General features: G+C 44.2%; 2 protein-coding genes across 6 annotated transcripts in view; one reads left to right on the top strand and one right to left on the bottom strand.

The window, feature by feature from the left end:
* The window catches only part of NSUN6 (NOP2/Sun RNA methyltransferase 6), a 47,486-nt gene extending 22,767 nt beyond the window's left edge, over window positions 1-24,719 (bottom strand). The window contains exons 1-7 of one of the 4 annotated variants that reach the window (XM_045004871.1): window positions 24,672-24,719; window positions 20,425-20,524; window positions 19,029-19,184; window positions 17,046-17,125; window positions 15,613-15,722; window positions 13,193-13,346; window positions 5,048-5,129 (exon numbers count right to left, since the gene is read on the bottom strand). In XM_045004871.1, coding sequence (XP_044860806.1) covers window positions 5,048-5,129; window positions 13,193-13,346; window positions 15,613-15,722; window positions 17,046-17,125; window positions 19,029-19,184; window positions 20,425-20,499 — 657 coding nt within the window. In that variant the 5' untranslated portion in view covers window positions 20,500-20,524; window positions 24,672-24,719. Of the gene's footprint in view, window positions 1-5,047; window positions 5,130-13,192; window positions 13,347-15,612; window positions 15,723-17,045; window positions 17,126-19,028; window positions 19,185-20,411; window positions 20,525-22,797; window positions 23,193-23,275; window positions 23,398-24,671 lie in introns of those variants that run through there. The other 3 variants (XM_045004868.1, XM_045004869.1, XM_045004870.1) reach the window with 3 other exon arrangements.
* Window positions 23,466-25,883, top strand: part of ARL5B (ADP ribosylation factor like GTPase 5B) — a 36,476-nt gene continuing 34,058 nt past the window's right edge. Inside the window, exon 1 of one of the 2 annotated variants that reach the window (XM_045004874.1) lies at window positions 23,466-23,655. Coding sequence is in view for 1 of the 2 variants with exons in the window: in XM_045004873.1 (XP_044860808.1) it covers window positions 25,068-25,113 (46 nt within the window). In the remaining variant the exon portion in view is untranslated. Of the gene's footprint in view, window positions 23,656-24,979; window positions 25,114-25,883 lie in introns of those variants that run through there. The other variant, XM_045004873.1, reaches the window with a different exon arrangement.

Below are 25,883 nucleotides of genomic sequence, written 5' to 3' on the forward strand. Positions count from 1 at the left end.
ACTCCAAGAAGAAATAATATGCTGTCTTAAATTATATGTAAATATTTTTAAATACTGTTTTCCAGTTCAGACAAAAATCTGAAAAAAAAAATCAACAAAATTGCATGTATGCTTCATTGTCCAATTGACATACACAGCTGTGACAGAGTACTGGTATTTGATGCCAATCTTCTAAGGGCTCGTCTACACTACGGGATTATTCCGAATTTACATAAACCGGTTTAGTAAAACAGATTGTATAAAATCGAGTGCGCGCGGCCACACTAAACACATTAAATCGGTGGTGTGCGTCCATGGTCCGAGGCTAGCGTCGACTTCTGGAGCGTTGCACTGTGGGTAGCTATTCCGTAGCTATCCCATAGTTCCCGCAGCCTCCCCCACCCCTTGGAATTTCCGGGTTGAGATCCCAGTGCCTGATGGGGCAAAAATCATTGTCGCGGGTGGTTCTGGGTAAATGTCGTCAGTCACTCCTTCCTCTGGGAAAGCAACGGCAGACAAGCATTTCGCGCCTTTTTTCCCTGGATTGCCCTGGCAGATGCAATAGCATGGCAATCATGGAGCCTGTTTTGCCTTTTGTGACTGTCACCGTATGTGTACTAGATGCCGCTCACAGAGGCGATTCAGCAGCGCTACACAGCAGCATGCTTTTGCTTTTGCATGACAGCAGAGATGGTTACCAGCCATACTGTACCATCTACCAATCCATAAATTGGTAAAAAGATGATCATGGTTACCAGTCCTTTTGCACTGCACCATCTGTTGCTGTCATAAGTGCCCCTGGCTGCTCTTAGCCAGGGGCGCAAAAGCCAAAATTGGGAATGACTCCCTGAGTCAATCCCTCCTTTTTGGTATCTAAAAATAGAATCAGTCCTGCCTAGAATATGGGCAAGTGTACTAGAGAACCACTGTATATCATAACCAGACAGCACAGCTGCTCTGTGTCAGATCCTACAGAAATTATGAGCTGTATGCTATTCACAGGGGGTGCTCCTGCAACAACCCCACCTGTTCATTCTGTTCTTCCCCCAGCCTTCCTGGGCTACCATAGCATTGTCCCCCCACTTGTGTGATGACACAGTCACTTGTTAGTGAGAAATGAGTGGAAGGCAGCCTCCAGCTGCTATGATAGTCCAGCCAGGACATTAAGCAGTGTGTAGGAGAGGAGCCCAGCATCCCACTCCTAGTCCAGGGGCAACTGAATCTTTTCTTTACACATGAAGGGTGGGGGCTGATGGAGCTCAGCCCCCTGTTGCTATGATGAGGATGGTAACCAGCCATATTGCACCATCTACCAGGAAAAATTAGGGGCAGGCACCCTTGATCGACTTAACGGATGCTAGTCTGCATGGTTACCAGTCCTTTTGCACTGCCCCATGTGCCAACAGGCTGATGATGACAATGGATATCAGTCTTATTGTACCATCAGCCACCCATTGCAGGGGGGAGCAAGGATGTTGGTGTTGAGTGCTGCAGCATCATGTCTATCTGCAGCATTCAGTAAAGATAGGGTGACATGTAAAAGAGTCAAGAGAGGATTGTTTTCCCTTTCACTTCTGGGAGTGGGTGGGGGGGTGCGTAGATTGCCGAGCTATGCCCTGACCCACCGCGGACACTGTGTTTGACCCTAGAAGCATTTGGAGCTCAGCCAAGAATGCAAATACTTTTCAGAGACTGCAGGAACTGTGGGATAGCTTGAGTCCTCCAGTCCATGAGCGTCCATTTGATTCTTTGGCTTTCCATTACGCTTGTCATGCAGCAGTGCGCTGAGCCCCTGCTATGGCGTCTGTCTGGAGATTTTTTAAAAATGATTTTGAATATCGTCTTCTGTAACGGAGCGCTGATAGAACAGATTTGCCTGCCCTTACTGCGATCACATCGCATTGGTCCATGCGGGAGCTCTTTCTTTATTTTGATTTTTAACTGCATCACCACACGTGCTGATCGGAGCTCCACGCTGGGCAAACAGGAAATATTCAAATGTTCGCGGGGCTTTTCCTGTCTACCTGGCCACTGCATCTGAGTTCAGATTGCTGTCCAGAGCGGTCAGTGGTGCACTGTGGGATACCACCCGGAGGCCAATACCGTCGATCTGCGGCCACACTAACCCTAATCCGATATGGTAATACCGATATTAGCGGTACTCCTCTCGTTAGGTAGGAGTACAGAAACCGGTTTAAAGTGCCCTTTATACCGATATAAAGGGCCTCTCAGTGTGGACGGGTGTGGCGTTAAATCGGTTTTACGCTCCTAAAACCGGTTTAAACGCCTAGTGTAGACCTGGCCTAAGAATGCTGAATACCAACAACTCTAACTGAAGTCAATGGATGCTGCAGCTACTTAGCATTTCTGAAAATCAGACCCCAAGTGTCTAAAGGTGTGTGATGGTCTCTACTATTATGGTCACCACTTTTACAAGACTATGATAAATTTTATACAAAGTATGCCTTGCAAAGTATCCCTTGAAAACAATCTGCTCAACATTATTATCTTGGTAAAATATGTGTATCAATATTGTATGTAAAGTTATAGGATTCTTCTGTATCTTCTGTAACATACGCCAAGCTAAGAAAAGCAAGTCCAAACCAGTTTCTCACTCAGCCAGGTGTTAAAGAACTATCACCTAATTAAGTGGCCACTCTCCCAATGGGGGAAAGATATAAACAAGAAATTTACATTTCACCATGGGGAATGGTTCAAACCTCATGTCCACAAGAGACTGCTTGTTGCCTGAACCCCAGCTGGGGGTAATCCTCAAAGAGGTGAGAGTGGTATAAGAATGAGAGATGGTGGCCTCCATTTCATCTCTCTTCTTCCCCCCGCCCCCGCCCCATCTCTGCTCACAGCAGCTACAATGCTCAAAAGATAAAAAGCATCACTGAACTGGGGGAAGGGTGGTCCTAGCTGGAAGGCTTTTCAGTTAGTACAGACTGCTGTAGCATATGGTCAGACAAAACCTTTTGCTTTTAAGTTTACTTAGCTTGTTAAGATAGATATTAGCTTGCATTTTACTTTTATTTTCTTTGTAATTACCGGTAATCATTCTGTAGTTAATAAACTTATCTTATTGTTTAATCTTAACCGTGTTGTTTGGGTTAAAGTATGTGGGGAAACTCAATCTGGGATAATAAGGTTGATGCATTATCATTTTCCTTCGATGAAATGATGGATTTTCTATGAGCTTGTACTGTTCAGAAGGCTACTGACCAGTACAAGATGCACATTTCTGGGGGAAAAGGCTGAGACTAGAAACTACAGGTGTCGCCCTGTATGTAATTCATGAGTGACTGGTCAGAGTGCTCATGTATTTAGCTGGGAGTGAATTTGCATGCTGAATGCCTTGTGAACAGGCCAGGAGTTGATGTTTTGACTGCACAGCAGTGTAAAAGGCACCACAGGCTAGAGAATTAAGGGGACACAGCTGTTCAACAATCCAGATTGTACCCTGGGTAATATCACAATTGGGAACTCTAAAATTAGATTGATCCTTGAAAATGTGGACCATGATGTATAGAAATTAGAGTAACTCAAACAGAGGACTGATTCTTACCAGAGAAATTAGAAATGATAGTGCACTGCTACAGGATCTGTCAGTGTCATAGCACAGACACAGCTATCACTGGCTATGTTTTGAATTGTTTCTAAAGCATCTGAGGATTATACAATATACAACCAAAATTAGAAAACAATTTCAGAGTATCAAAGGCAGAACAACTATGAATGATGGTTTATTTGGGCTGAAGTTTTACATTAGCATTGCAACTGAGAAACACATTGGAAACCATTTTTATCTTTTATTTTTAAAACAAGATGTCAGAAGTAATCTTCATTTTGTTTTTAAACTAGAGAACAATCTTTATGTAAAATACTGTACCAAAATTAGAAAGAGTGTTAATTGCTTGGGAACTAAATCTAGTTGAGATCTTTGTCAAAGTGCAGAGTGTAATTAGACCAACAGAAATGAAAATTATTACTTATCTAAGATAGTGTTTGCTCCCCCATATTAAAACAAAAAACAAACCAACATCTACAAATAAAAGACTGCAGTTTTATCGTCCCATATCTCACCATGAAACTGGTGTGCCAATTGCACTGAATGAGTAGTAGTTTATATATAATTTGTTAAAAAAAAAATCCCAAGCAATAATCTTCCCCAATTATTAAAAGCTGCAGAAGTATATTTCATCTGTAGCACCAAGAGGACAATATTTTTAAATTAAATACATTTGATGGTAAGAATTTATTTAAAACTACAATATATGAAAAGAACAAGATCCCATTGAAACTAACAATGGAAAAATTCAGGCTGGAACATAGTCCTTAAATCTCCTGCACTATGACTAGATAGTCTCACAAATGAGATGTCACTTACACTTTGGAACTTCTGCAATATGGTACAATGCGGTGAATTACATATGGAACACAATGCTTTTGTTGGTTTAAGACTTTCCATATGTTTTGTTTACAGCAGAATTTTTTTAAAGGCCAAAACAAGTGGTGGGTTTGTTTTTAATGGAAGCTAGCCTCCTGACTGAATAGTCTGCATCACCACAATAGGAATTTATGTGATAAGAGACTCAGATTCCAGACTAAACACAAGAGCTCGTACGTAGATTCCAACAGAAGCTGAAAGCACTGCCTGGAAGATGTGAAGCTGTGCAAAAAGAGTATGTGTGTGTGTGTGTATATATATATATATATATATATATTTTTTTTTTTTTAATGGATCTCTTTAAAGTCACAGACAATCAGTTTCAGTACGTCTGAAACAGATACTTGTAAATGCTTTATTCTGTCTATTGGGGAGTCAAGGTGGGTGAGAGATCTTTTTTTGGATCAAGCGCTGTTGATTAAAGACAAGCTTTCAAGCTTACACAGTGCTTTTTTTCAGATCTATATTCTATCTATATCCAAATTCCATGAAGAAAGTATTGAAATGGGTGTTATGGAAGCACTCTGAAAATGGAAACCCTTTAGAGTTCTAATGAACCACTTGAAGGATATTTATTCTTCTGAAAACTGTACAGCTCTATTTTAGTAATGCACTTACCTGCAAAAACAAATAACTGGACAGCACATTGTCCAACGAAGGACTACGGTAGACTGGGTCTGTCATTCTTACACCTATTCCTCTGAAAAGCAAGAAACTCACATTAAATCTGAATCCACTAAATTATCTGCTCTGTTCTAAAGTTCTAAAATTACATTTTTCCATGGAAATATTCTTTTGTTCTCTTAATAATCACTTTTTCACAAGACATTCAGAAAATTTCTGAGTGACACAATTGATACTATTTTGGCAGTGATGGTCTGCTTTTTGTTTTTCAGCAATATTGATATTAAGATAAAGAGACACATTCCTCTTAAGACATCAGGGTTATACTTATGTAACTGTGAACAGAATTTTGTATAAGTGAAAATACATAAAAATCAACTCAAATAAAATAAACCTTTTACAATTTTTATAACCCAAGCTAATGAATACTCTTTGCAATGTCATCACATTGGATTCACCAAATGGGTGATCTGAAAAGTAAAGAAAATATTCCTTTATATTTTGCGCATTAAAAAATAGCCAAGAAAGAATGGTTTCCTCGTGTAAAACTGGCATACTACTAATTTACTTAGTTTGTAGCAGTGTCGTGAGGATTAATTAATATCTGATCAATGACTTAAAAATGTGAAGTGCTGTACAAATGCTAAGTTTTACTACTATTATTTATTAATATGCACATCTGAGAAACTCTAAAAAGCTGAAAGAAGAATGTGAGCAGGAGAATCATAGGACTGGAAGGGACATTGAGAGGTCATCTAGTCCAGTCCCCTGCACTCATGGCAGGACTAAATATTATGTAGACCAGAGGTGGGCAAACTATGGCCCGTGGGCCACATCCGGCCCGCAACAGGACCCTCCTGCCTGGCCCCTGAGCTCCTGGCCTGGGAGGCTAGCCCCCAACCCCTCCCGTGCTGTTCCCCCTCCCCCACAGCCTCAGCTCGCTCCGCCGCTAGCGCAATCCTCTGGGCGGCGGGGCTGTGAACTTCTGGGGCAGCGCAGCTGCAGAGCTCGGCCTGACCCGTTGCTCTGTGCTGCGCGGTGGCGACAGCATGGCTGGCTCCAGCTGGGCAGTCCGGCTATCATGCTGCCAGCCACCAGTGCTCCAGGCAGCGCAGTAAGGGGGCAGGGAGCGGGCTGGGGTTGGATAGAAGGCAGGGGAGTTCAGGGGCGGTCAGAGGGTGGGGAACAGTGGGGTTGAATGGGGGCAGGAGTCCTGCGGGGGGCAGTCAGGAATGAGAGGAAGGGTTGGATGGGGTGGCAGGGGGCAGTCAGGGGCAGGGGTTCCGGAGGCAGTCAGGGGACAGGGAAAAGGGGTGGTTGGGTGGGCCAGGGGTCCTGGGAGGGCAGTCAGGAAGGAGGGGGGTTGGATGGGGTAGCGGGTGGCAGTCAGGAGCAGAGGTTCCGGGGGCAGTCAGGGGACAGGGAGTGGGGGGTGGTGGACAGGGAAGGGGTCCTGGGGGGGGTGCCCATCAGGGAACAGGGGGAGTTGGATGGAGCAGGAGTCCCGGGGGGGGGGGGCGCAGATGGGGGGGCGGGGGGGCTGAGCCACAACCCCCTCCCTTAACCGGCCCTCCATACAATTTCTGAAACCCGATGAGGCCCTCAGGCCAAAAAGTTTGCCTGCCCCGATCTAGACCATCCTTGAAAGGTGTTTGTCTAACCTGCTCTTAAAAATCTCCAATGATGGAGATTCCACAACCTCCCTAGGCAATTTATTCCAGTGCTTAGCTACCCTTACAGTTAGGGAGTTTTTCTTAATGTCCAACCTAAACTGCTCTTGCTGCAATGAAAACTGCTTACTTGTCCTATCCTCAGAGGTTAAGAAGAACAATTTTTCCTCCTTAAAACAACCTTTTATGTACTTGAAAACTGTTATGACCCCTCTCAGTCTTCTCTTCTCCAGACTAAACAAACCCAATATTTTCAATCTTCTCTCATAGGTCAAGTTTCTAGACCTGGAGGGAAAAACCCCAAATCACTTTCTTTGACACCAAAAATGGAGAAGCCAAGCATGCTTGAAGATAACAAATACTTTGGCAAATAGTGTTATAACAGATTTAATTAAAGATACTCAACCTAAAATACAGCTCTTTTAAAAGTGAAAACATCTGTGTTGGAAGGTGGTGGAAAAGGGTGAGACTGCATTTCTGGCCAAACTGAAGTAAACACAGCGGTTGCAGTAGGACAGTTTATCAAAGCTGCATCCTGCTTATTAATCTGGCAAAATTCAATGTGACACTGTCAAATGCTAGTTAAAATAAATCCATTTGTTTTCCAACCAATAATGTCTTCAGAATTCACTAAATCAGTATCTACAACCCATCCTGCAACTGATTATTATTATTATTATTAATTATTAACATTAATAAATATTTATACTATGGTAGCACCTACAAACCCTGGTCAGCATCAAGGCTCCTTTGGGCTAGCTGCTACAAAAGCATTAACATAGCACAATTTAGGACCAGGATGGTGGCTATCTTAGCTCTGCACAAATGTGCAAGTGGAAGAAAGGACACAAGGAGCTTTCCATGCCTCCTGTGCCTCTCTCGATGGGAGGGCACAATCCCACTGGCAAACCAGAAGCATTAGCTTCCCAAAAAGCTGAGTGGGTGGGAAGGGCCATGGCAGGGCTGACCCAATGTAAGGCTGGAAGCAGTGATGAGCTGCTAAAATCTTAACAACCGGTTCCCTATAAAAAGTTCTGATTTAAGGGATGTGCCACAGTATGGATTTTTTGTACCAATAGGGTTACCATATGTCCATATTTTCCCGGGAGGAATTTTTAAAATTTACCACCCAGACAGCGATTTAAGAACCTAAAAGCCTGACATCTCTGGGAAAATACAGATGTATGTTAACCCTACCTAAAGTTCTTTTTTTAAAAGATGGGCCTGAACTAGAAATGAGCTCCGTTTCACATGTGTGTGTCCCTGCCACTCCCTTGGGGTGTGCTAGGGTGACCAGATGTCCCAATTTTATAGGGACAGTCTCAATTTTTGGGTCTTTTTCTTATATAGGCTCCTATTACCCCTCACCCCTGTCCCGATTTTTCACACTTGCTGTCTGGTCACCCTAGGGTGTGCACATGTGTGGGTCCCAGCTGCTCCCTGCCCCTCCTCATTGAAGCAGGTGTGCAGGGTTAGTGCCCTGAGAACTGCAGGGCACCAGTGGACATGGGGCTGGCTGCAGACAGGGGCGTGGGGCAGGGTTAGCTGGAGGCAGGGAGTGTGACACGGTGCAGACAGGGGCTGGCTGTGGGCAGGTGGTGCAGACAATCTGTGGCGGGGAAAGGGGCTGTGGCAGGGGCCAGGGGGGTGGCAAGGGCTGGCTGCGGACAGGGGCTGCGCGCAGGGGGCGGAGGGGTGGCAGGGGCTGGCTGCAGGCCGGGACTGTGGCAGGAGGCAAGCGGGGTGGCATGGGCTGTGGCAGGGGGCATGAGGGATGGCAGGGGCTGTGGCAGGACGGATGGCAGGGGCTGGCTGTGGGCAGGGGCTGGCTCTGGGCAGGGGAGGGCAGGGAGCAGCTGGCTGTGGGCAGGACGGATGGTGGGGGGGGTGGCAAGGGCTGGCTGCGGGTGGGGGAGGGTGGCAGGGGCTGGCAGGGGCTGTGGCAGGAGGCACGGGATGTGGCAGGATGGATGGCAGGAGCTGGCTCTGGCCAGGGGGTGCAGACAGGGGCTGGCTGGGGCGGCAGAGGCTGCGGGCAGGGGGGGAGCGGGGGGGTGCAGACACTCACACAGGAAGAGCAGCTGGGAGCAGGGGGTGGCTGCAGGCAGGGGCTGCGGGCGGGGAGGCAGGGGGTGCAATGGGGGGTGGCTGTGGGCAGGGGGGTGGCAGGGCAGGAGGTGCGGCAGGGGCTGGCTGCAAGCAGGGGGTGCAGACGGGGGCTGGCTGCGGGCAGGGGGTGCAGAAGGGGGGCTGCGGGCAGGGGGTGCAGACGGGGGGGCAAGGATGCAATGGGGGGTGGCAGAGCAGGAGGTGCGGCAGGGACTGGCTGCAAGCAGGGGGTGCAGACGGGGGCTGGCTGCGGGCAGGGGGTGCAGATGGGGGGGAGGCAGGGCAGGGGGTGCAGATGGGGTGCAATGGGGTGGCAGGGCAGGGGGTGCAGACAGGGGGCTGCGGGCAGGGTGACGGGGGCTGGCTGCGGCGGGGGGAGGGGTGCAGACACTCACATGGGGAGAGCGGCTGGGAGCAGCCCGAGCAGCAGAACGCAGCAGGGGACCCACCAGGCAGCAGCAGAAACCCCAGTGACAGAGGTCAGAGTAGCAGCAGCAGCAGCAACAGGGCCAGGAGGCAGCTCACATGCCTCCCGCAGCGCAGCACGGCGCCCCATGGCGGCCGGGAGGAGGAATTACACCTTCCCAGCCAGAGCCCATCAAAGCTTCCCTGGCAGGGAAGCCAGTTAACAAGCGGTTCTAAAACCACTTCTAAATTTAACAACCGGTTTGTGCGAACCGGCTCCAGCTCACCCCTGGCTGGAAGGGATCTTGAGAGGTCATTTAGTAGAATCCTTTGAGCTGAGGCAGAACCAAGTACTTGTTGGTGTCACCAGGCATGGCCCAGTGTTGACAGAAGGGTGGAAAACAACAGTTCCAACGAAGGCTCCCTGTATCAGGCCTCTGCTTGCCCGAACCGCTTCCATGTTTAGACTTTAATTAACCCCACAGGCCAGATGGAAAGAATGGAATGTGTGGCAACTAGTTATCAGTACCAGGAGGCAATTATACAGCCTGCTTGCACCTGGCTGAAGGGAGTGAAACAGAATGACCGGTCAAGAAGGGAAGGGGGCGGAATCATGTACAGGGCCGCTGGCCCTACTGATCAACTTCTCCCTCTCCCTCCCAGTGCCTCCTTCACACTGGGGAACAGCTGGGGTGCAGGAGGCGCTGGAGGAAGGGAGAGGGGCGGGGATGGGGCATGCTCAGGGGAGAAGGTAGAAAGCGGCGGGGAAGAGGAGGGGCAGGGGTAGAGCAAGGGCAAGAAGAGATGGGGTAGGACCTTAGGGGAAGGGTTGGAGTGGGGGTGGGGCCTGAGGCTGAGCGGGGCTCTTGAGGGTCCACAAAATTTTTTAAATCAAAATGGGGGTCCTCAGGTTGCTCAAAAGTTTGAGAACCACTGGTCTAAGTTGTTCTTAAAAAACAACGATGGTAATTCCACAATCTCCCTTAGTATCCTATTCCAGTACTTACCTATCTTTATAGTTAGAAACTTTTCCCTAATATCTAACCTAAATCTCCCTTGCTGCAAATTAAGCCATACTTCTTGTCCTACCTTCAATGGACACAGAGGACAATCCTCTTTACAGAACCCCTTAACAGATCTGAAGACTTATCAGCTCCCACCTCAGTCATCTTTTCTCAAGACTAAACACACCCAGTTTTTTTTAAACCTTTCCTCATAGGTCAAGTTTTCTAACACTGATCATTTTCGTTGTTCTTTTCTGGACTCTTTCCAGTTTGTTCACACTGGACACAATACTTCAATTGAGGCCTTACCAGAGCCATATAAAGTAGAACAATTCACTTCTGTTTCTTAGATATGACACTCCTGTTAATACAGTCCAGAATTATATTAGCTTTCTTTGCAACTGCATCACATTTGTGATTTTCTATAACCCTCAGATATCCTTTTCAGCAGTATTACCACCTAACTAGTTATTCCCCATTTTGTAGTTACTCATCTGAAGTGTAGTACTTTGCACTTCTTTACGGAATTTCCTCTTGTTGATTTTCAGACCAATTCTCCAATTTGCCCTGATCGTTTTGAATTCTAATCCTGTTCTCCAAAGTGCTATGGACCCATCCCAGCTGCAAATTTTATAATACTCTCCACTCCAACTCATTAATAAAAATACTAAATAGTATGAGTACCAAGCCAAGCACAGACCCCTGTGAGACCCACTAGATATGTACTTTCAGTCTGACAACAAGCCATTGATAACTACTCTTTGAGTAAAGTTTTTCCAATCAGTTGTTCACCCACTTTATAGTAATTTCATCTAGACCACATTTCTCTCGTTTGCTTATGAGAATGTCATGTAAGACAGTGTCAAAAGCCGTACTAAAATCAAGATATATCATGTCTACTATTTTTCCCATTCAGTCAGCCTCTAGCCCTCTCAAAAAAGGGAAATTAGATTGGTTGGCAAGATTTTTTCCTGACAAATCCAAATTGGTTATTACATATAACCCTATTATCCTCTAGGTGCTTACAAATTGATTAATATTGTGTTCTAGTATCTTTCCAAATATCAAAGTTATACTGACTAGTCTATAATGCCCCAAGTCATCTTTGTTCCTCTTCTGAAAGCAGGCAAACAGTACCTTTCTCCTGTCCTCTGAAACATCGCCCCTCCTCCAACTGTTCTCAAAAATGATCACTAATTGTTCTGAGATTACTTCAGCTAGTACTGGGTGAATTTCATCAAGACTAACTTATCTAAATATTATTTAACCTATTCTTTCTTTATTCTAGAGTGTGTTCCGTCTCCCTGGTTGTTAATATTGTGTTAAGCATCTGGTCACAATTAACTATTTTGGAGAAAACAAGCAAAATAGACACTAAACACCTCAACCTTCTTAATGTTGTCCATTACTAGCTCTCCTTCTCTTCTAAATGGAGGACCTACTCTTTCCTTCATCTTTCTCTTGTTGCTAATATATTTATAGAACCTCTTTTTATTGCCTTTTATGTCCCTTGTTAGGTGTAACTCATCTTGTGCCTTAGCCTTTATGATTTTTGTCCCCACATGCTTGTGCTATTATTTCATATTCCCCCTTAGCAATTTGTCCATTTCCACTTTTTGTAGGATTCCTTTTTGATTTTCAAGTCATTAAAGAGCTGATGCAGCCATATGAACCACTTCTCTTCTATATTTCCTTTTCATTGGGATAGTTGTGCCTTTAAGAAACTGCCTGCTGTCCTGGACTGTTTTGCCTTATATTTGCTTTCCATGGGACCTTATCTACTAGTTCTCTGAGTTTGCTAAAGTATGGGGTTTTTTTAATTAATTGTCCTTATTCTGCGGCTCTCACTCACTTCCTTTCCTTATAATCAGGAAGCCTATCACATCATGATCACTTTCACCTAAGTTGCCTTCCACCTTCACAACTAATACTCTGTTTGTCAAAATCAAGTCTAAAATGACAGTGCTCCTGCTTACTTACCCACCATCTAAAACAAGTTGTTGCCAACACATTCCAAGAACTTACTGGACATTGTGTTTTGCCATATTACTTTTCCAAAGGATATCTAGGTGGTAAAAGTCCTCATTGATACCAGATCATCTTTTTTGGATCTTTCCGTTGTTTGTTCTAGAAATACCTCATCCACCTCCTCCCCCTGATTTGTTGGACTGTTTTCCCCCTCTTTTATCTTCACTTAGAAACTTTCCACTGGCCTGTCTCTAACCTCCTATTGGACCTCAGAACAAGTGGGTACATTCTTAATGGGTACAATGCAATGCGTCCTCCCTTTTTCCCCCAGCCTATCTTTCCTGAACAAGCTATATCCTTTTTTCCCCAATATTCCAGTCATGAGATTTATCCCACCAAGTCTTTTTTGCTTGTGTATTAAGACTTCCAGTTCTTCCTGTTTATTCCCCATAGTTCTTGCATTTGTGTATAGTCATCTAAGATGTGCAGACTCCCCCACTGTTCTCCCTCGTTACTCCTATGACCCTATTGTAATTTGCCATTCCCCCGATCCCTGCTAACTTTCAGCACCTCTGTTAAGGTCACCTTGTTTTATACCCAGACTTTTGTCACCTGCCCCCTTGAAATCTAGATTACAGCCCTCTTTACTAGGGCGGGGAGTCAGTGTCCCAAAATGCTCTCTCTCTTCTTCATCAGGTGGAGGAAGTGCATGCTTCACCCTTTCAAGGGGGTCATAGAACAGCTGTTGTAATGTGCACTCCTGTGAAGCCCAGAAGGAATTTTTACGGAGTCAGCCAGAATTCTTCCCAAAGCTCCCACTGCCTTAATGTCCCTTCTCACATGCCTCCAACATAGCATCTCATTCAAAGCCACAATCTGCCTTTATGTGTATTACAGAATATTTCTAAATTCCTAACTTTTTTTTCTCAAAAAAGGAAATAAATGTAGTTTCTTAATCTTCATTGCAGTTACTATGCACTTACTTGAGTGAGCCACTTGAACTGAAGATATCACTGCGACTCAATTCAGAAATCCCATTTCCAATAAAAACTTTGGTTCCCAGAAATTCTTTGGCTCCTCTTTTACACTTCCCTTCAATATCAGAGTATACAGAGACCACATCTCCAGCTTTCATAACTAGGGAAAGAAAGATTTTTTTAAATGCATTATTTGGCAAGAGAACAGTGCCCAACTCATCTGGGACTTCTGACGGGCCATGTACTTCAACCCCTTGCATCACAGCAGTATTGATTTCAGGTCAAGACGAGTTTGAGTATCTCCAGTGTTGGCTAGTCCACAAAGTCACCTGGCAGTTTTCCCATTGCCAAATTATTTTCTGCACACAAAATATAACAGAGAACCCAGCTCTGTGTAAAGGACTTAGTTGAGCAAGGTACTTAAGCATGTGCCTAATCATAAGAACACAAGTAGTCCCACTGTCTTCAAGTATCTTGCTGCACTGCTGCCTAGAAGAGCTTGAAGAACATTTTGGTTTCTGGTACAGGAGAGTCTGTTAAGCCTGCTTGGAGTAAAGCAGTAAGAAAGCATGGTCCACATGTGGACTTGCTGAGCTCTGCAAGTAAAAGCTTCATTCTGAGAGCAATTATTATTCAAACCACGCTTAGAGATTTCTCCCCAGATGCTTTTCTACAATCTCTTTATTGAAGGGCCTGGCTGGTTGCACTAGAGGAAAACTACAGAGGCAAAACTAAGCTTTTGAACTGGGAATGAATGTGGCAGTTTAAAGCTCCTCAAAAGGGTTAGAATTTGTGTTTCAGAGATCTCTTTCCTATGACCAAGGGGCTAGATTAAATATGCCCAAGGGAAAGGATCATTTTATTATGGAGACATGCTTTTAGAACTTTTCAAAATTGTATTATATTTGTGATCAATTCTTGTAGCCAGAAATAGCTTCTACACAAGATAATTTTCTTCTGAGGATATCTACAATACCCAAAACACTGACACTCCATGTTGCTATCATCTACCTAATATTTGTAAAATTTGCAGATATTTAACTTTATCTCCCATCAAATTATTTGTCTGTCCTCACTTGTAAAGCCAAAAGATTTTTTCCCTTGTTGTCTATCTCTTTAGAATACAGCAGCAGTATGTCGAATTTTGAGTTATAACTTGCAATAATTGTGTTTTCTCTCCATTCAGGCAGCTATATTGGCTAACCTAAAGCTTAAAATTAAGATTTGTCAAACTAAGCTTAAAGACCTTTGATCACTGATTCCTTCTTATCTGTATAACTTGATCAATGATTAAGAGGCCCACTTATGCACTACCATTCATGTCTTGTTATACCATCTGTGCTGAGTGCAATTTCAGGATAAGGGCTTTATTGTACCTGATTTCAGGCTGACAGCATACTCTCCCACTTCATTTTCCTATCTGCAATTCCTCTAAAATATTTTTAAAGTCCTACTGATGTATGTTTCCCTTTTATTTGATGCTGTGTGCTAATGTAAAGCAGTGATGATAAATCACTTGCTCACCCAGTAAGTATTTTGCATATTTAGAGGTAGAACTGTACAAAATGAAAGATGTTTCAACAATTGTTGTAACAACTTACTTGTTTTCTCATAAATGCCTACATTCAGGAAAGCATACATATTAAGTCAGGGGTTCTCAAACTGGGAGTCAGGACCCCCCAGGGGGTCACAAAGTTATTATACGGGAGGTCATAAGCTGTCAGCCTCCACCCCAAACCCTGCTTTGCCTCCAGCATTTATAATGGTGTTAAATATATAAAAAAGTGTTTTTAATTTATATGGAGGGGTGTCACACTCAGAGGCTTGCTATGTGAAAGGGGTCACCAGTAAAAAAGTTTGAGAGCCACTGTATTAAGTCAATGGGACTTAAGCACATGCTTAAAGTTAAGCACGAGTTTAAGTACTTTTCTGAATAGGACTAAATTTAAGCAAATGCATAAGTGCTTTTTTTAATTCAGGGCCAAAATTTGCTTTCATCTAGATCAGCGGTCCTCAAACTTTAGCAACTCAAGGACCCCCATTTTGATTTATTAGAAAATCTACAAAATTAATCTCTCTGGTATACACCAAAATGACTTAACTTTTCAGTTCTGTCAGGTAATGTCTCACTTGAAAACATCTGATCTTTGTAAAAAACCCTTTTTCAAGTCAAAAAAAAGAATGTAAAAATATCAATGACAGACAATCCTGCTGTTAAAAAACTGAAGTCTCTAAAAAGGAGAGAGAACGAAAGGAGCACAGAAGAGGAGAGGTAGCACTCACCATTTTGGTATATGTATTGTGCAAGAAAAATCATGCAAGTTTTACAAACAAAACCAAAGTTAAACAGAAACTAGATGTCAACTGGAATGGATGGTCATTTCCCCGCCTCTAAATCCTATTGGAATATATTAGCTAACTCTTACATTTTGAAGCAGATATGATTCCTGGAACGAAGACATGCGCTCCTCGTAGCACTGAATTCCCACACTGGGCTCCAACAATGACTTCAGATGATTGCTTTTGTAGATCCTTCCTGAGGATACAAAGTGTAATTTCATTACAAAAACCTGCTAACATCAGTCTAGTTCAGAAAAAAAAAGTCAGTTCATACATGCTGTTTGAGAAAGGGTGGTGGAGAAATATGTACCTACTGTATATCAAACTTACAAGATGTAATTCAGTCTTGATAAAAGTAAAGAATAAGACCAAGTGACAGTCCTTGGAAAAATGCAGATTCAGCCCCAAAACTGCTACTGCCAAAAATTTGATACCAATATACAAAATCAAGTTGTTAACAGATGTGAAAATCATTCTTCTCCACTTTCTCGATAATAACAACTTAGTGTTCAAGCAGGATGCTCAAAAAGTGACCTTTTAAATTTAAAACTGCCATAAATCTTTATTACAACAAAGATTTTAATGGGACACAGGGAATTTTGCTAATAGCAACTGTGTGCAGATTAGTAATAAGGAAAGTAATGACTCAGATTTGTCAAGGACAAGTACAAATAGTGGATTATTTAGAGATTGGTACTTCAAAGAAGGATTTAAGGTCCGTGCAGGACAACAAATAATGACGTACTGTCCAGCACTGTAAAAGAGAAACAGCAAATACCATAATGTACAATTTGTACACACTAGTATTGTTTATGATCCTATAGTTTACAAGCCCACTTGACACAGTCTTGGTAAACTCAAAATTGACAATTGTGTGTAATTTTGAAGCATCATTATAAGAAAGATCATTCAGATTATCCTTCTAACTGTAAAGTCAAATTAAGCAATAGAAAAATTCAAAGAGGGCAAACAATGAGGGAACACTAAAGTTGTCTAAATGAAAACTAGAAAAAAAAACAGCTTAAGTGTGAACAGTGTAGGACATTGGTGTAGGGGGATAAATGTGACCCTGGAATTCCTGTTCAACATTATCATTTACGCCCCTTCCCTAAATACACGCATGTGAGTTTTGTACATACAAGTTTTCTAATAGAGGAATATTGTGCACTACTGCACAGATACTTTGGAGCCCTGCCAAACAGTCCCTAGTTCTTCAGAAGAGATAATCTACCTCCTCCTAATAAACTCTGCCACAGGACAATTGCTGTAGGGAAAACTAATATGAAGTCCATTATCATAAATGGAGAAAGAAAAGATTATGGTCTTTTAAAATCTAACAAAATTCTGAGGGAGTTTGAAAGATCAAAAATTGATGTTATCTAGGACAAGACTGCATATTTTGGCTTAATAAACACTTGCAACTTTTTAATGGTGTCTAAGTTATCAAAAATGATTAATGTAAAACGTATCATGAAACTCAGTAACACAAATTAGTTGTTAAAGTCTTAAAATTACAAACCTGGGTCCAATGACAGGAATAAGTAAGATGTCCTGGAGTTCTGGGTGCTGAAGAACTGGCACACTAAAATCTTTAAACTGCTGTTGAATTTTTTAAAAAAACAAAAGAACATTAACAACAATGCTTTAAAAAGTACTTTATTGTTCTTGGAATTAATTATTTTTCAGTTTACACTTTATACCTGTGAATGGTAGAACAGTCTCTTTAAGTGATGAGAAGCTGAGAAATCCTACATTAGGAAATGCTGTATATTATAAATACTCAAGCTAAAACACAGAGATAAATGAGTACATTCAGAAATGCAAAGACCACAATAGGAGTCATTGACAGGATTCATTACAGAGCACAGGACTGAGTCCTGAACATTCATGTGCTCCTGGAGCCTATTTTTTCTGGAACAAGAAGTCTAGGCAATGCTACAAACAGCCAGACACCCTATTACTAATAACAGACAAAGAAAGACTAAAATTAGATGAAGATTTGCTCAATGTATTCATGTGGAGATGTTTCCTATTTGACATCTCAGATGCTCATTTTGATGGCTCATTTTAACTGAGAGAGATGTGAGAAGCTGTGGATGAGTGTTAGGGACCTGATTTCATATTAATTTGAAAAGGCTCTAATCTGAGTTGCCATTTTAAAACTGTTCCTAGATTTTCATAAGTGGTGTCTTTCCACACATCCCAAATAACTGGAAATCAGTGCACATTTGATAAAGAGGTATTTTCTCCTTCTAACCAAATCTGTATGCTTTGTGATGTTATTAAAACAGGCATTAATGTTATAGCTTCTTTTTGGAGTATACCTTGAATTAAAACTGTGTTTATTATCATGGAGAAGCTAGCTGTATCTCTGTTTTTAGCAAAGCATTTTCCCTTACAAAGCAAAAAAAAATTGACTAAAATACCAATTCCAGATTCCTAGAACGAGTTGCATGATAAAACAAGCATAATTCATTACCCTCCTAGGAAAAAGGTGGAGTAGCGTCAACTGCTTTTGCATTACAGAAATGTCTTGGCTCCTGTCATGCAGTTGCTGTCTGTAAACCCACCAACATCAATATTTTATTTATAGAAGAACCGGATCTTCTCAGAAAGACTGAAGAGATATTATAGGATATCTAAACCATTTATTTTCAGACCTTCTGGCTTACAACTAATTATCTCTGTCAGATAAAGACAGTCATAAAATAAATAGAACAAAAAAAATTCCAAAAATTTACTAAACATCAAAGCATTTTCTGACAGGTTACACCAGCAGGGGGAAATCGCTCAAGTTATTTGGATACTTGGTTTCTTTCAATTTCACATACTTCTTAAATAAGACATTGCAACATCAGTTCATTTTTCTGTCACCTTTTATTAAAAATAAGTTCTATATTTGTTGCATATATCTTCTCAGACTACTAGTTTCTATTTCTGTTGTCTTGTCTAGATTGCAGTGCCTTCCATCTATGTTTGTAAAGCATTTACCACAAAGCGGCCCAAATCCTAATTAGGTCTACAGGTGCTACTATAATACAAATAATCCACGAGTATTATGTGGTCCTTATTTATAGATTTTAAATTTCTGAAGGAATGTGCACGTTTTGAAAATGCAAAGTGAGAAATTATGTTTCTCTGAATCAATTGCTGGTATTTTTTATTAGACCTTATCTACAATTAAACTCAAGTTCTTCAGAACTTTGCAAAAAAAAAGTCTCTCTTATCCTCTTGATGAAAGCACCTTTGGTCTAGGGCACTATGGGTATTTTTAACTTCCTTTGATGTATCAGATATTGACTAGTATTGGACTTCACTCACAGACTCTACCTTTGTTTCCATTTGACTCTGAAAGTCATCCCAGCACCAAACTGAAAGTAGACATACCCATCAAGTTTAGGAATTGTTTCCATTATTTGAAAAAAGGCTTTTGCAATCACCTACAAAACCAGAAATCTTTTAACTATCTTTAGTGATAACCAGGATACAAAACTACACAAACCTTGTGGATCTCTTCAAACAGCAGATTTTTCACTTGTTTCACTGAAGCCAAGTGAGTGTTAACTCTAACAGTTGTGAAAGCTGGAGGATGAGATAGACAATTTAACAGAGATTCATATTTCCTCTCTGCTTCCAGAGTGCCTAAAGCACTTACGAGCTAAAAGAAAAAAAGATATATATTAATAGTAAACGGCTTCATGTAGTAGTGCTTGTTGTAGTCAAAAAGTTTAAATCAACTATTACTTTGTGTATGTCAGCGGGGCGGCTCTACGTTTTTGGCCGCCCCAAGCAGTCATGCCCGGGAGGCGCCCTGGAGCCGCGGGAGCAGCGGACCTCCCGCGGGCATGACTGCGGAGGGTCCGCTGGTCGCGCGGCTCGGCTGGACCTCCGTACGGTTCGCAGGTCCGGCGGCTCCGCTGGAGCTGCCGCAGGCATGCCTGCGGGAGGTCCAGCCGAGCCGCGGGACGAGCGCCCCCTCCACAGTCATGCCTGCGGCAGGTCCGGTCGTCCCGGGGCTCCGGTGGACCTCCCGCAGGCATGACTGCGGCAGGTCCGCCGGCCCAGCGTGCCGCCCCCTCGGGAAAGGGCCGCCCCACGCGCGTGCTTGCCGCGCTGAGGTCTAGAGCCGGCCCTGTATGTCATGTAATAGACCCTCAGATGCTTGTGCAGCTCCCACTGACTTCAGTGAGAGTCTGGCTGCTGAAAAGACCAGTCTATTTATTGAGCAAGAGTATTCTAAACAAGCTGATATTGGAACAGGCATTAAAATTAATCTTCATTTATTTGATATTGCGCTATTAAGTGGTATGGTTAGCTTGCTGTACAAAGCAACAGGTATACAGAGACAAAAAAACAGACTTCAACTCAAAGTTACTCTGTGGGAGGTGGGTTGTTTTTTTTTCCCTGATGGGGGGATGGTAGTAGTGATGATTGTTCTTGGAAGACTTTAAAGAAGACTACAATTAGTAGATTGTGATACCCCAATATGAGTTTTCTTGGAACTTGTTAATTAACTAAACACTTATTAACAGTATATTCACTTATTAAAAATCCCAAAAAGTTTAAAAACAAAATTTCATATTATACCTATATTCATACTTTTAGAAATCACACATTAGACTAGTCCTTATAACTTCTAGATGGAATTAACAATCCACACAGGACCATTGAAGTCAATGATGCTCTGCATGGAGGTCATTACAGGATCAGAGCCCTTTGCTTAAAAGATCTAACTCTAAATACTAAAGATACACTTTTATTGTGCGAGGCATTTATCAGTAACTTAATACAAAAAATAAAGTTAAAAGATTGTAAATGGCTGCACAGTTCAGCATTCAACCAATGAAAGGCAAATTTGTTTATATAGGCTGACTGGTTGAGTTACCTTCATCACATACCTCCTTATTTCTAAACACATTCCCAAGGTATTCTTCAACTTCTGGTTGCAGTAATATTTTTGAAAAAAAAGACATTTTCCTTTATAGTGCAATAGTCTTCCTGGTAAACAACAGCAATAAATGCATTAATGTTTTCTTTATTAAAGATGTTTAATTTGCATAATTCATAACAATTAAATGAAAAGGGCTGGAAAAAAATCAGATTGTGTTGTGTATGAGTTATTCAACAGTACCATAAGAAAATATATGGAACATTCTGAGGCACATAATTAGGTGAGTCATGTGGCATGACACTCTCTCCTCCAGGTTTCTGACCAATGATTTCATGATAACAGTAAGAAATTTTTCAAAACACTGATTTTTTTTTAAGTATTACGTCTCACAGTAAAGTGAATGGATTTGAATAACTTACTAAAATCCAATGCAACTTTTTACAAGATGTATCCCTAAATTATGAGCAGCAAAGAGTCCTGTGGCACCTTATAGACTAACAGATGTTTTGGAGCATGAGCTTTCGTGGGTGAATACCTACTTCGTCGGATGCATGACGAATTTATAATTCATATAAATTATGAGTTATGGTGGTGTTTGTACTGGCTAGATCAGGGGTAGGCAACCTATGACACGTGTGCTGAAGGCCGCACGTGAGCTGATTTTCAGTGGCACTCACACCGCCTGGGTCCTGTCCACCGGACCGGGGGGCTCTGAATTTTAATTTAATTTTAAATGAAGCTTCTTAAACGTTTTAAAAACCTTATATACTTTACATACAACACTAGTTTAGTTATGTATTATAGACTTCTAGAAAGAGACCCTTCTAAAAACGTTAAAATGTATTACTGGCACGCAAAACCTTAAATTAGGGTGAAAATGAAGACTCGGCACACCACTTCTGAAAGGTTCCCAACTCCTGGGCTAGATGGTGGAGTTGTACTTTCATTCAGAATTGCAAACATAGCTCAGGACACACCTACAGTGAAACTGTTAATTGTATTTTAAAATGTGTTAATTAACTATTCGAAATTGCATTTTACACAAAGACTTAATTTTAACAATCTGATTATTCCATTAATAAATTGCTTGCCACCATAAAGGGACCAGTGATGATAAAAAAAAAACCTTCACATTCATGTAAATTGTTTTATCACAACTACAAAAATAAATATACATCCTTTAATTAGTGGGGAGGACTGGAGAGGGTTACACAGTGAATGGTTTTAAGATATCATTTTGTAGAGGTTCGGGCACCTAAGAAAGGAATGCTTGGGACTTTTGGCACTTAGGAAAGCATCTGAGATGTCTTGGGTTTTTGTTCATGTCAAGGAAGCAGTTGAGGTTTTTGGTATAAGAAAGGTGATGCATGGGCAGAAGAGACTAGATTTGGTGGGAGTGTAAGAGGGGGGGTTGAATTGCTCATTCCCAACTTTAGCTCATTCCCAACTTATTTGAAACGAATGAGCTGCCTCTCACTGCACCCTGTCCCTGTATCTAGCACTATGTCCCCAGGACCGATAAGCACACTGCCTTGAAGTTTCTACTAAATTTAACCACCACTGAAAGTTAATGTTTCCATTTAAAGTGTCATCAAATGTTAGCATTAATATCTTAGGAACTGTCATATTGTCTCATCTCCAATCTAGTGTTTCAGAATGTTTACGAGTAAGTAAAGATAGGGGGACTTTTTTATTTAAATGTCTATTCATCATGTTTCAGTGTTGAAGTATTACAGTATGAACATCGTATGTAAAGATGTGGATATGAATATTTTCATAGTATAAGTGACCTAAAACTTCCAGACATGTCTCCACAGAAATGTGGCAATAAGTCTGATCTGGTTTAGCATTAGGTTTCTCTGGTTTCTTTCAGCTCTTGTAAATCTTTCATTATGATATTACACTGGCAAAATGGTTTGCTTTCACCCCCTATATGTATGGTATGGATCACAAACTCCCTTCAAAAAGGGCCAAAAAAGTAACCAGAGGTTCACTTAGTTAATATCAAAATGTGCAGCTACAGTGAAACTGCTCAGCTATGTGACAAGATAGAAGTGTTTGGATTGCCGTGCAACTAGTTACATAGCTATTTCTATTTTTGTAATCCCTTACAGGCTAGTTGTTCAATGGCCAGGTTTTCAGGCACCTGAAGATGCAGATAGGCAACAAGTGGAATTTTCAGAAGTGCCTTGGTGCGGCAACTCCCATTTAAATCAAAAGGGAGGAAGTCTCGGTGTTTATCTGCCTCTTTAGGTGCCTAAATACCTGTGAAAAGCTCACTGAAGAGGGAAGCGTCCAGGGCAGTTCCTCCCGCCCAGACTACGCACAGCAGGGCCCTCCCTACAGCGAGCAGGTGGGACTGCAGGCGGGGCACACGTACCCCCACTGGCGCTACCCGGGCCGGTACCGCTAAAGCAGGACGGATTCTCGGTACCCAGGGCTCCGGGAGGGGTCGCACCGGGTAACACTAGCGAACTGCAGCACGGAGCGCCATTCCCCCCCCCGGCCCTTGGTCACGTCCACACTCCGGCAGCTCCGGGGACGCCTACTCCACACCGGGCCGCGCGCACTGCCCGCAGGGGCTCTCCGGACAAGGAGCCGCCCGCGCGAAGCCTTTGGGCTCCGCACCGCGGAAAATCTGGAGCCCGCGGGGGGAAGGAGGCGTCTGAGACGGCTCGCGGGTGGGTAGCGCGTCCCCCGCGGTGAGGCGGAGGCTCCAGCCTCCCGACCGCGCTGGCCCGCTACAGTGTTGGGGGGAGGAGGCTTCCTACTGCCCCTTCGCCAGCAGTGACTAAGAACCCCCCGCCGCCCCCGACAGGCCGCCCACAGCACGCCACGGCCCGGCACCCCCACCCTACCGTTAGCCTCAGGCCCGCCTCTTCCGGCGGAAAACTCCGTCCCGAGCCTCGCTAGGGATTGGTCAGCAGCGCTCATCAGCCGCCAAGCTGACGGTTACCCCGGTAACCAAACACGCAGGCGTGCGCAGAGCCGGGCAAGGGTTGGGGGCGGAGCCGAGTTTTAGCTGTGGTGAGAGATGCTCGTCTGCCCGTTCCCGCCCCCCTCAGCGAGAACGAGACCGCGCGTGGTGTCCGCGAGCGAGCGATGCCGCCCGGGGAGTGGGGAGGCGCAAGGGTGCTGCTCGGCTCCGCTCCATTTCACAGGACGGGCACCGGGCTGGCTACTGTGGATTCATGAGACCCCAAAATCGTCCCTTTGGCTTCCCTAGGAGAACTCACGAGTGTGTAAAGCCAGCCACGCGTGGAAAGCTCTGTCCAAGCATTACCAGAGCACTGCCCACCCCGCCCCCCTTTTTTTTAGGTGATTCACAGTCCGTCCGTCCCCCCACCCCCACCCCAGTAATAGGCATAAGAACCAGCCAGGCGGCAGCCCATTGAATGCCTCACGAAAGAGAGGCACGACACAGGTGAAACAGAAGACGGGAAGAAGAGAGAAATTTTCTCTACACTTTTTTTGACGTAGCTATAGCTCTCTGTACTGCACTGCAACCAAGGAACCAACAAAATCAGCTCGACACCTTTTAAATGCTTTTTATCCTGTGATACTGGCCCTGGTGCCTGTTAAAACCTGCCTCTGTTCCACAGGGGGGATGCAGGGAGGCGCTGGGGCTGGAGAACTAGCGAAATGGTGACAGACACCCGCTGAAGGGAAAGGGAGCCACTGAGGGGACGGGGATTTTGTCAGACAGTTTAAAAACTTCGTTTTGTTAACACGGATCCACCGCCAGCAGCACTAGTCACGTTCCCTGCGCAGAGCGGGGCCGTGCGTGTGCCCAGCACCTCGGGAGCCCCGTTCCCTGCGCTGCACTTTCCCACCTGCAGTAGCTGCAGTTACTGCCCTGTTTTCCTAGCCGGGAGCCGTGTCTGTTACCCTGGGGCTTCGGGTGAGGTGCTCAGTCTCCGAGCCCGCCCACTGCCCTGCTCCCCGCGGAGCCCCACTGACCGCAGGGGCGGGGGCAATGGCCGGGGTGGTACAGCAGCCCCAGTTTACAGCAGCGCAGGCTTCCCGGAGGAGTGGCGTCCCCTGCGGCTCCGTTTTGCCATCAGTGCTTCTATAGCGCGATGCCAACTTTTCTCAACCTAGCGCGAAAAAATTCCCCAATTTGGTGAAAAATTCCTAGATAAAGTAGTTTTCGGTGCTTGTGTAGCCTGGGAAATTCCCCCAAACCTGGGGATTTGTGAGTAAAATGTTTCAACTTGGGAAATTGGGAATTTTCATTCAAAACATTTTACTCACAAACTCCCAGATTTGGGGAATTTTCCCAGGCCACAGAAGCGCTGTTTGCCCCGGGGCAGCCGGACTGCGGGCATGAAGAGAACGCAACACCAGTGAGGGTAACGCCACGTACTATATTTGCACGTCAGGGAGGACGTAATGTGCGTGTTGACGTTGTGCCACGCAGTGACGCACGGCGGTCGCGGAAGGCATTGGCTGCCGCGGCAGGCTGGGGAGGCGGGGTAGAGGGTGGCTCCGCCTACTCGCCTTTCTGGGCTCTGTCCCTTGGCCCGGGGCCAGCCGTAGCCGCTGCCTTCGAGTCTCCAGCGCCGGCGTCCGTGCCCCTTTGTGTCGTGGGACGCTCGGAGCGTGACGTCGTCCGGCCGCGGGACGGGCCCGTCCCAGCCTAGTCTAGCCATGGGCCTGATATTTGCTAAGCTGTGGAGTTTCTTCTGTGACCAGGGTGAGCAGCGTCCGCGGGGGGCGGGGCTTTGCCGGCTTGCGGGGGCCGTTGGGAAGCTGCCGGGCAGGGAGGCAAGGGGTCCCGCTGTGATGGCAACAGACGCCTCTCGAGGAAGGAGCGGGGGGGGGTTAGCTCTGTGAGCTGGGGGGAGGGGAGTGTGTGTGTGTGTGTGTGTGTGAAGGGGGGGTCGTAGGCTGCCATTGAAGGGGGGGTTGTCCGGAGGGGGGTCGCAGGTTGGCATTGAAGGGGGGGAACGCCCGGGGTTGGGGGGGTCGTAGGCTGGCATTGAAGTGGGGAGGTTGAGTTTAGTGGAGGGTGGTCTAATGCCCCCTCTTCTTTCAAACTTATTTTCTCATCACTGCAACATCAGAGGCTTTCAAGGTCTCAGTAGCTAGGATTCCCCTCTCCTTCTGAGTCCTATTCTGTGAAACTGTGCATCCAAACTGCGATCAGCTGGGAAACAGTGCTGTTAAAGTAATATAACGTTGGCTGTGTCAAATTGAAAGGGTCAAACTTTCCACCGATGTCTTTGCAAAATAAGTTGTCATGGGATAAGAGGGAAGGTTCTATCATGGATTCATAACTGGTTAAAAAATAGGAAACAAAAGGTAGGAATAAATGGTCAGTTTTCTAAATGGAGAGAGGTAAATAGTGGTGTTCCCCACGGGTCTGTACTAGGACCAGTCCTATTCAACATATTCATAAATAACCTGGATAAAGGGGTGAACAATGAGGTGGCAAAATTTGCAGATGATACAAAACTACTCAAG

The sequence above is a fragment of the Mauremys mutica genome, chromosome 2, assembly GCF_020497125.1.
Source record: "Mauremys mutica isolate MM-2020 ecotype Southern chromosome 2, ASM2049712v1, whole genome shotgun sequence".
Classification (NCBI taxonomy): Eukaryota; Metazoa; Chordata; order Testudines; family Geoemydidae; genus Mauremys; species Mauremys mutica.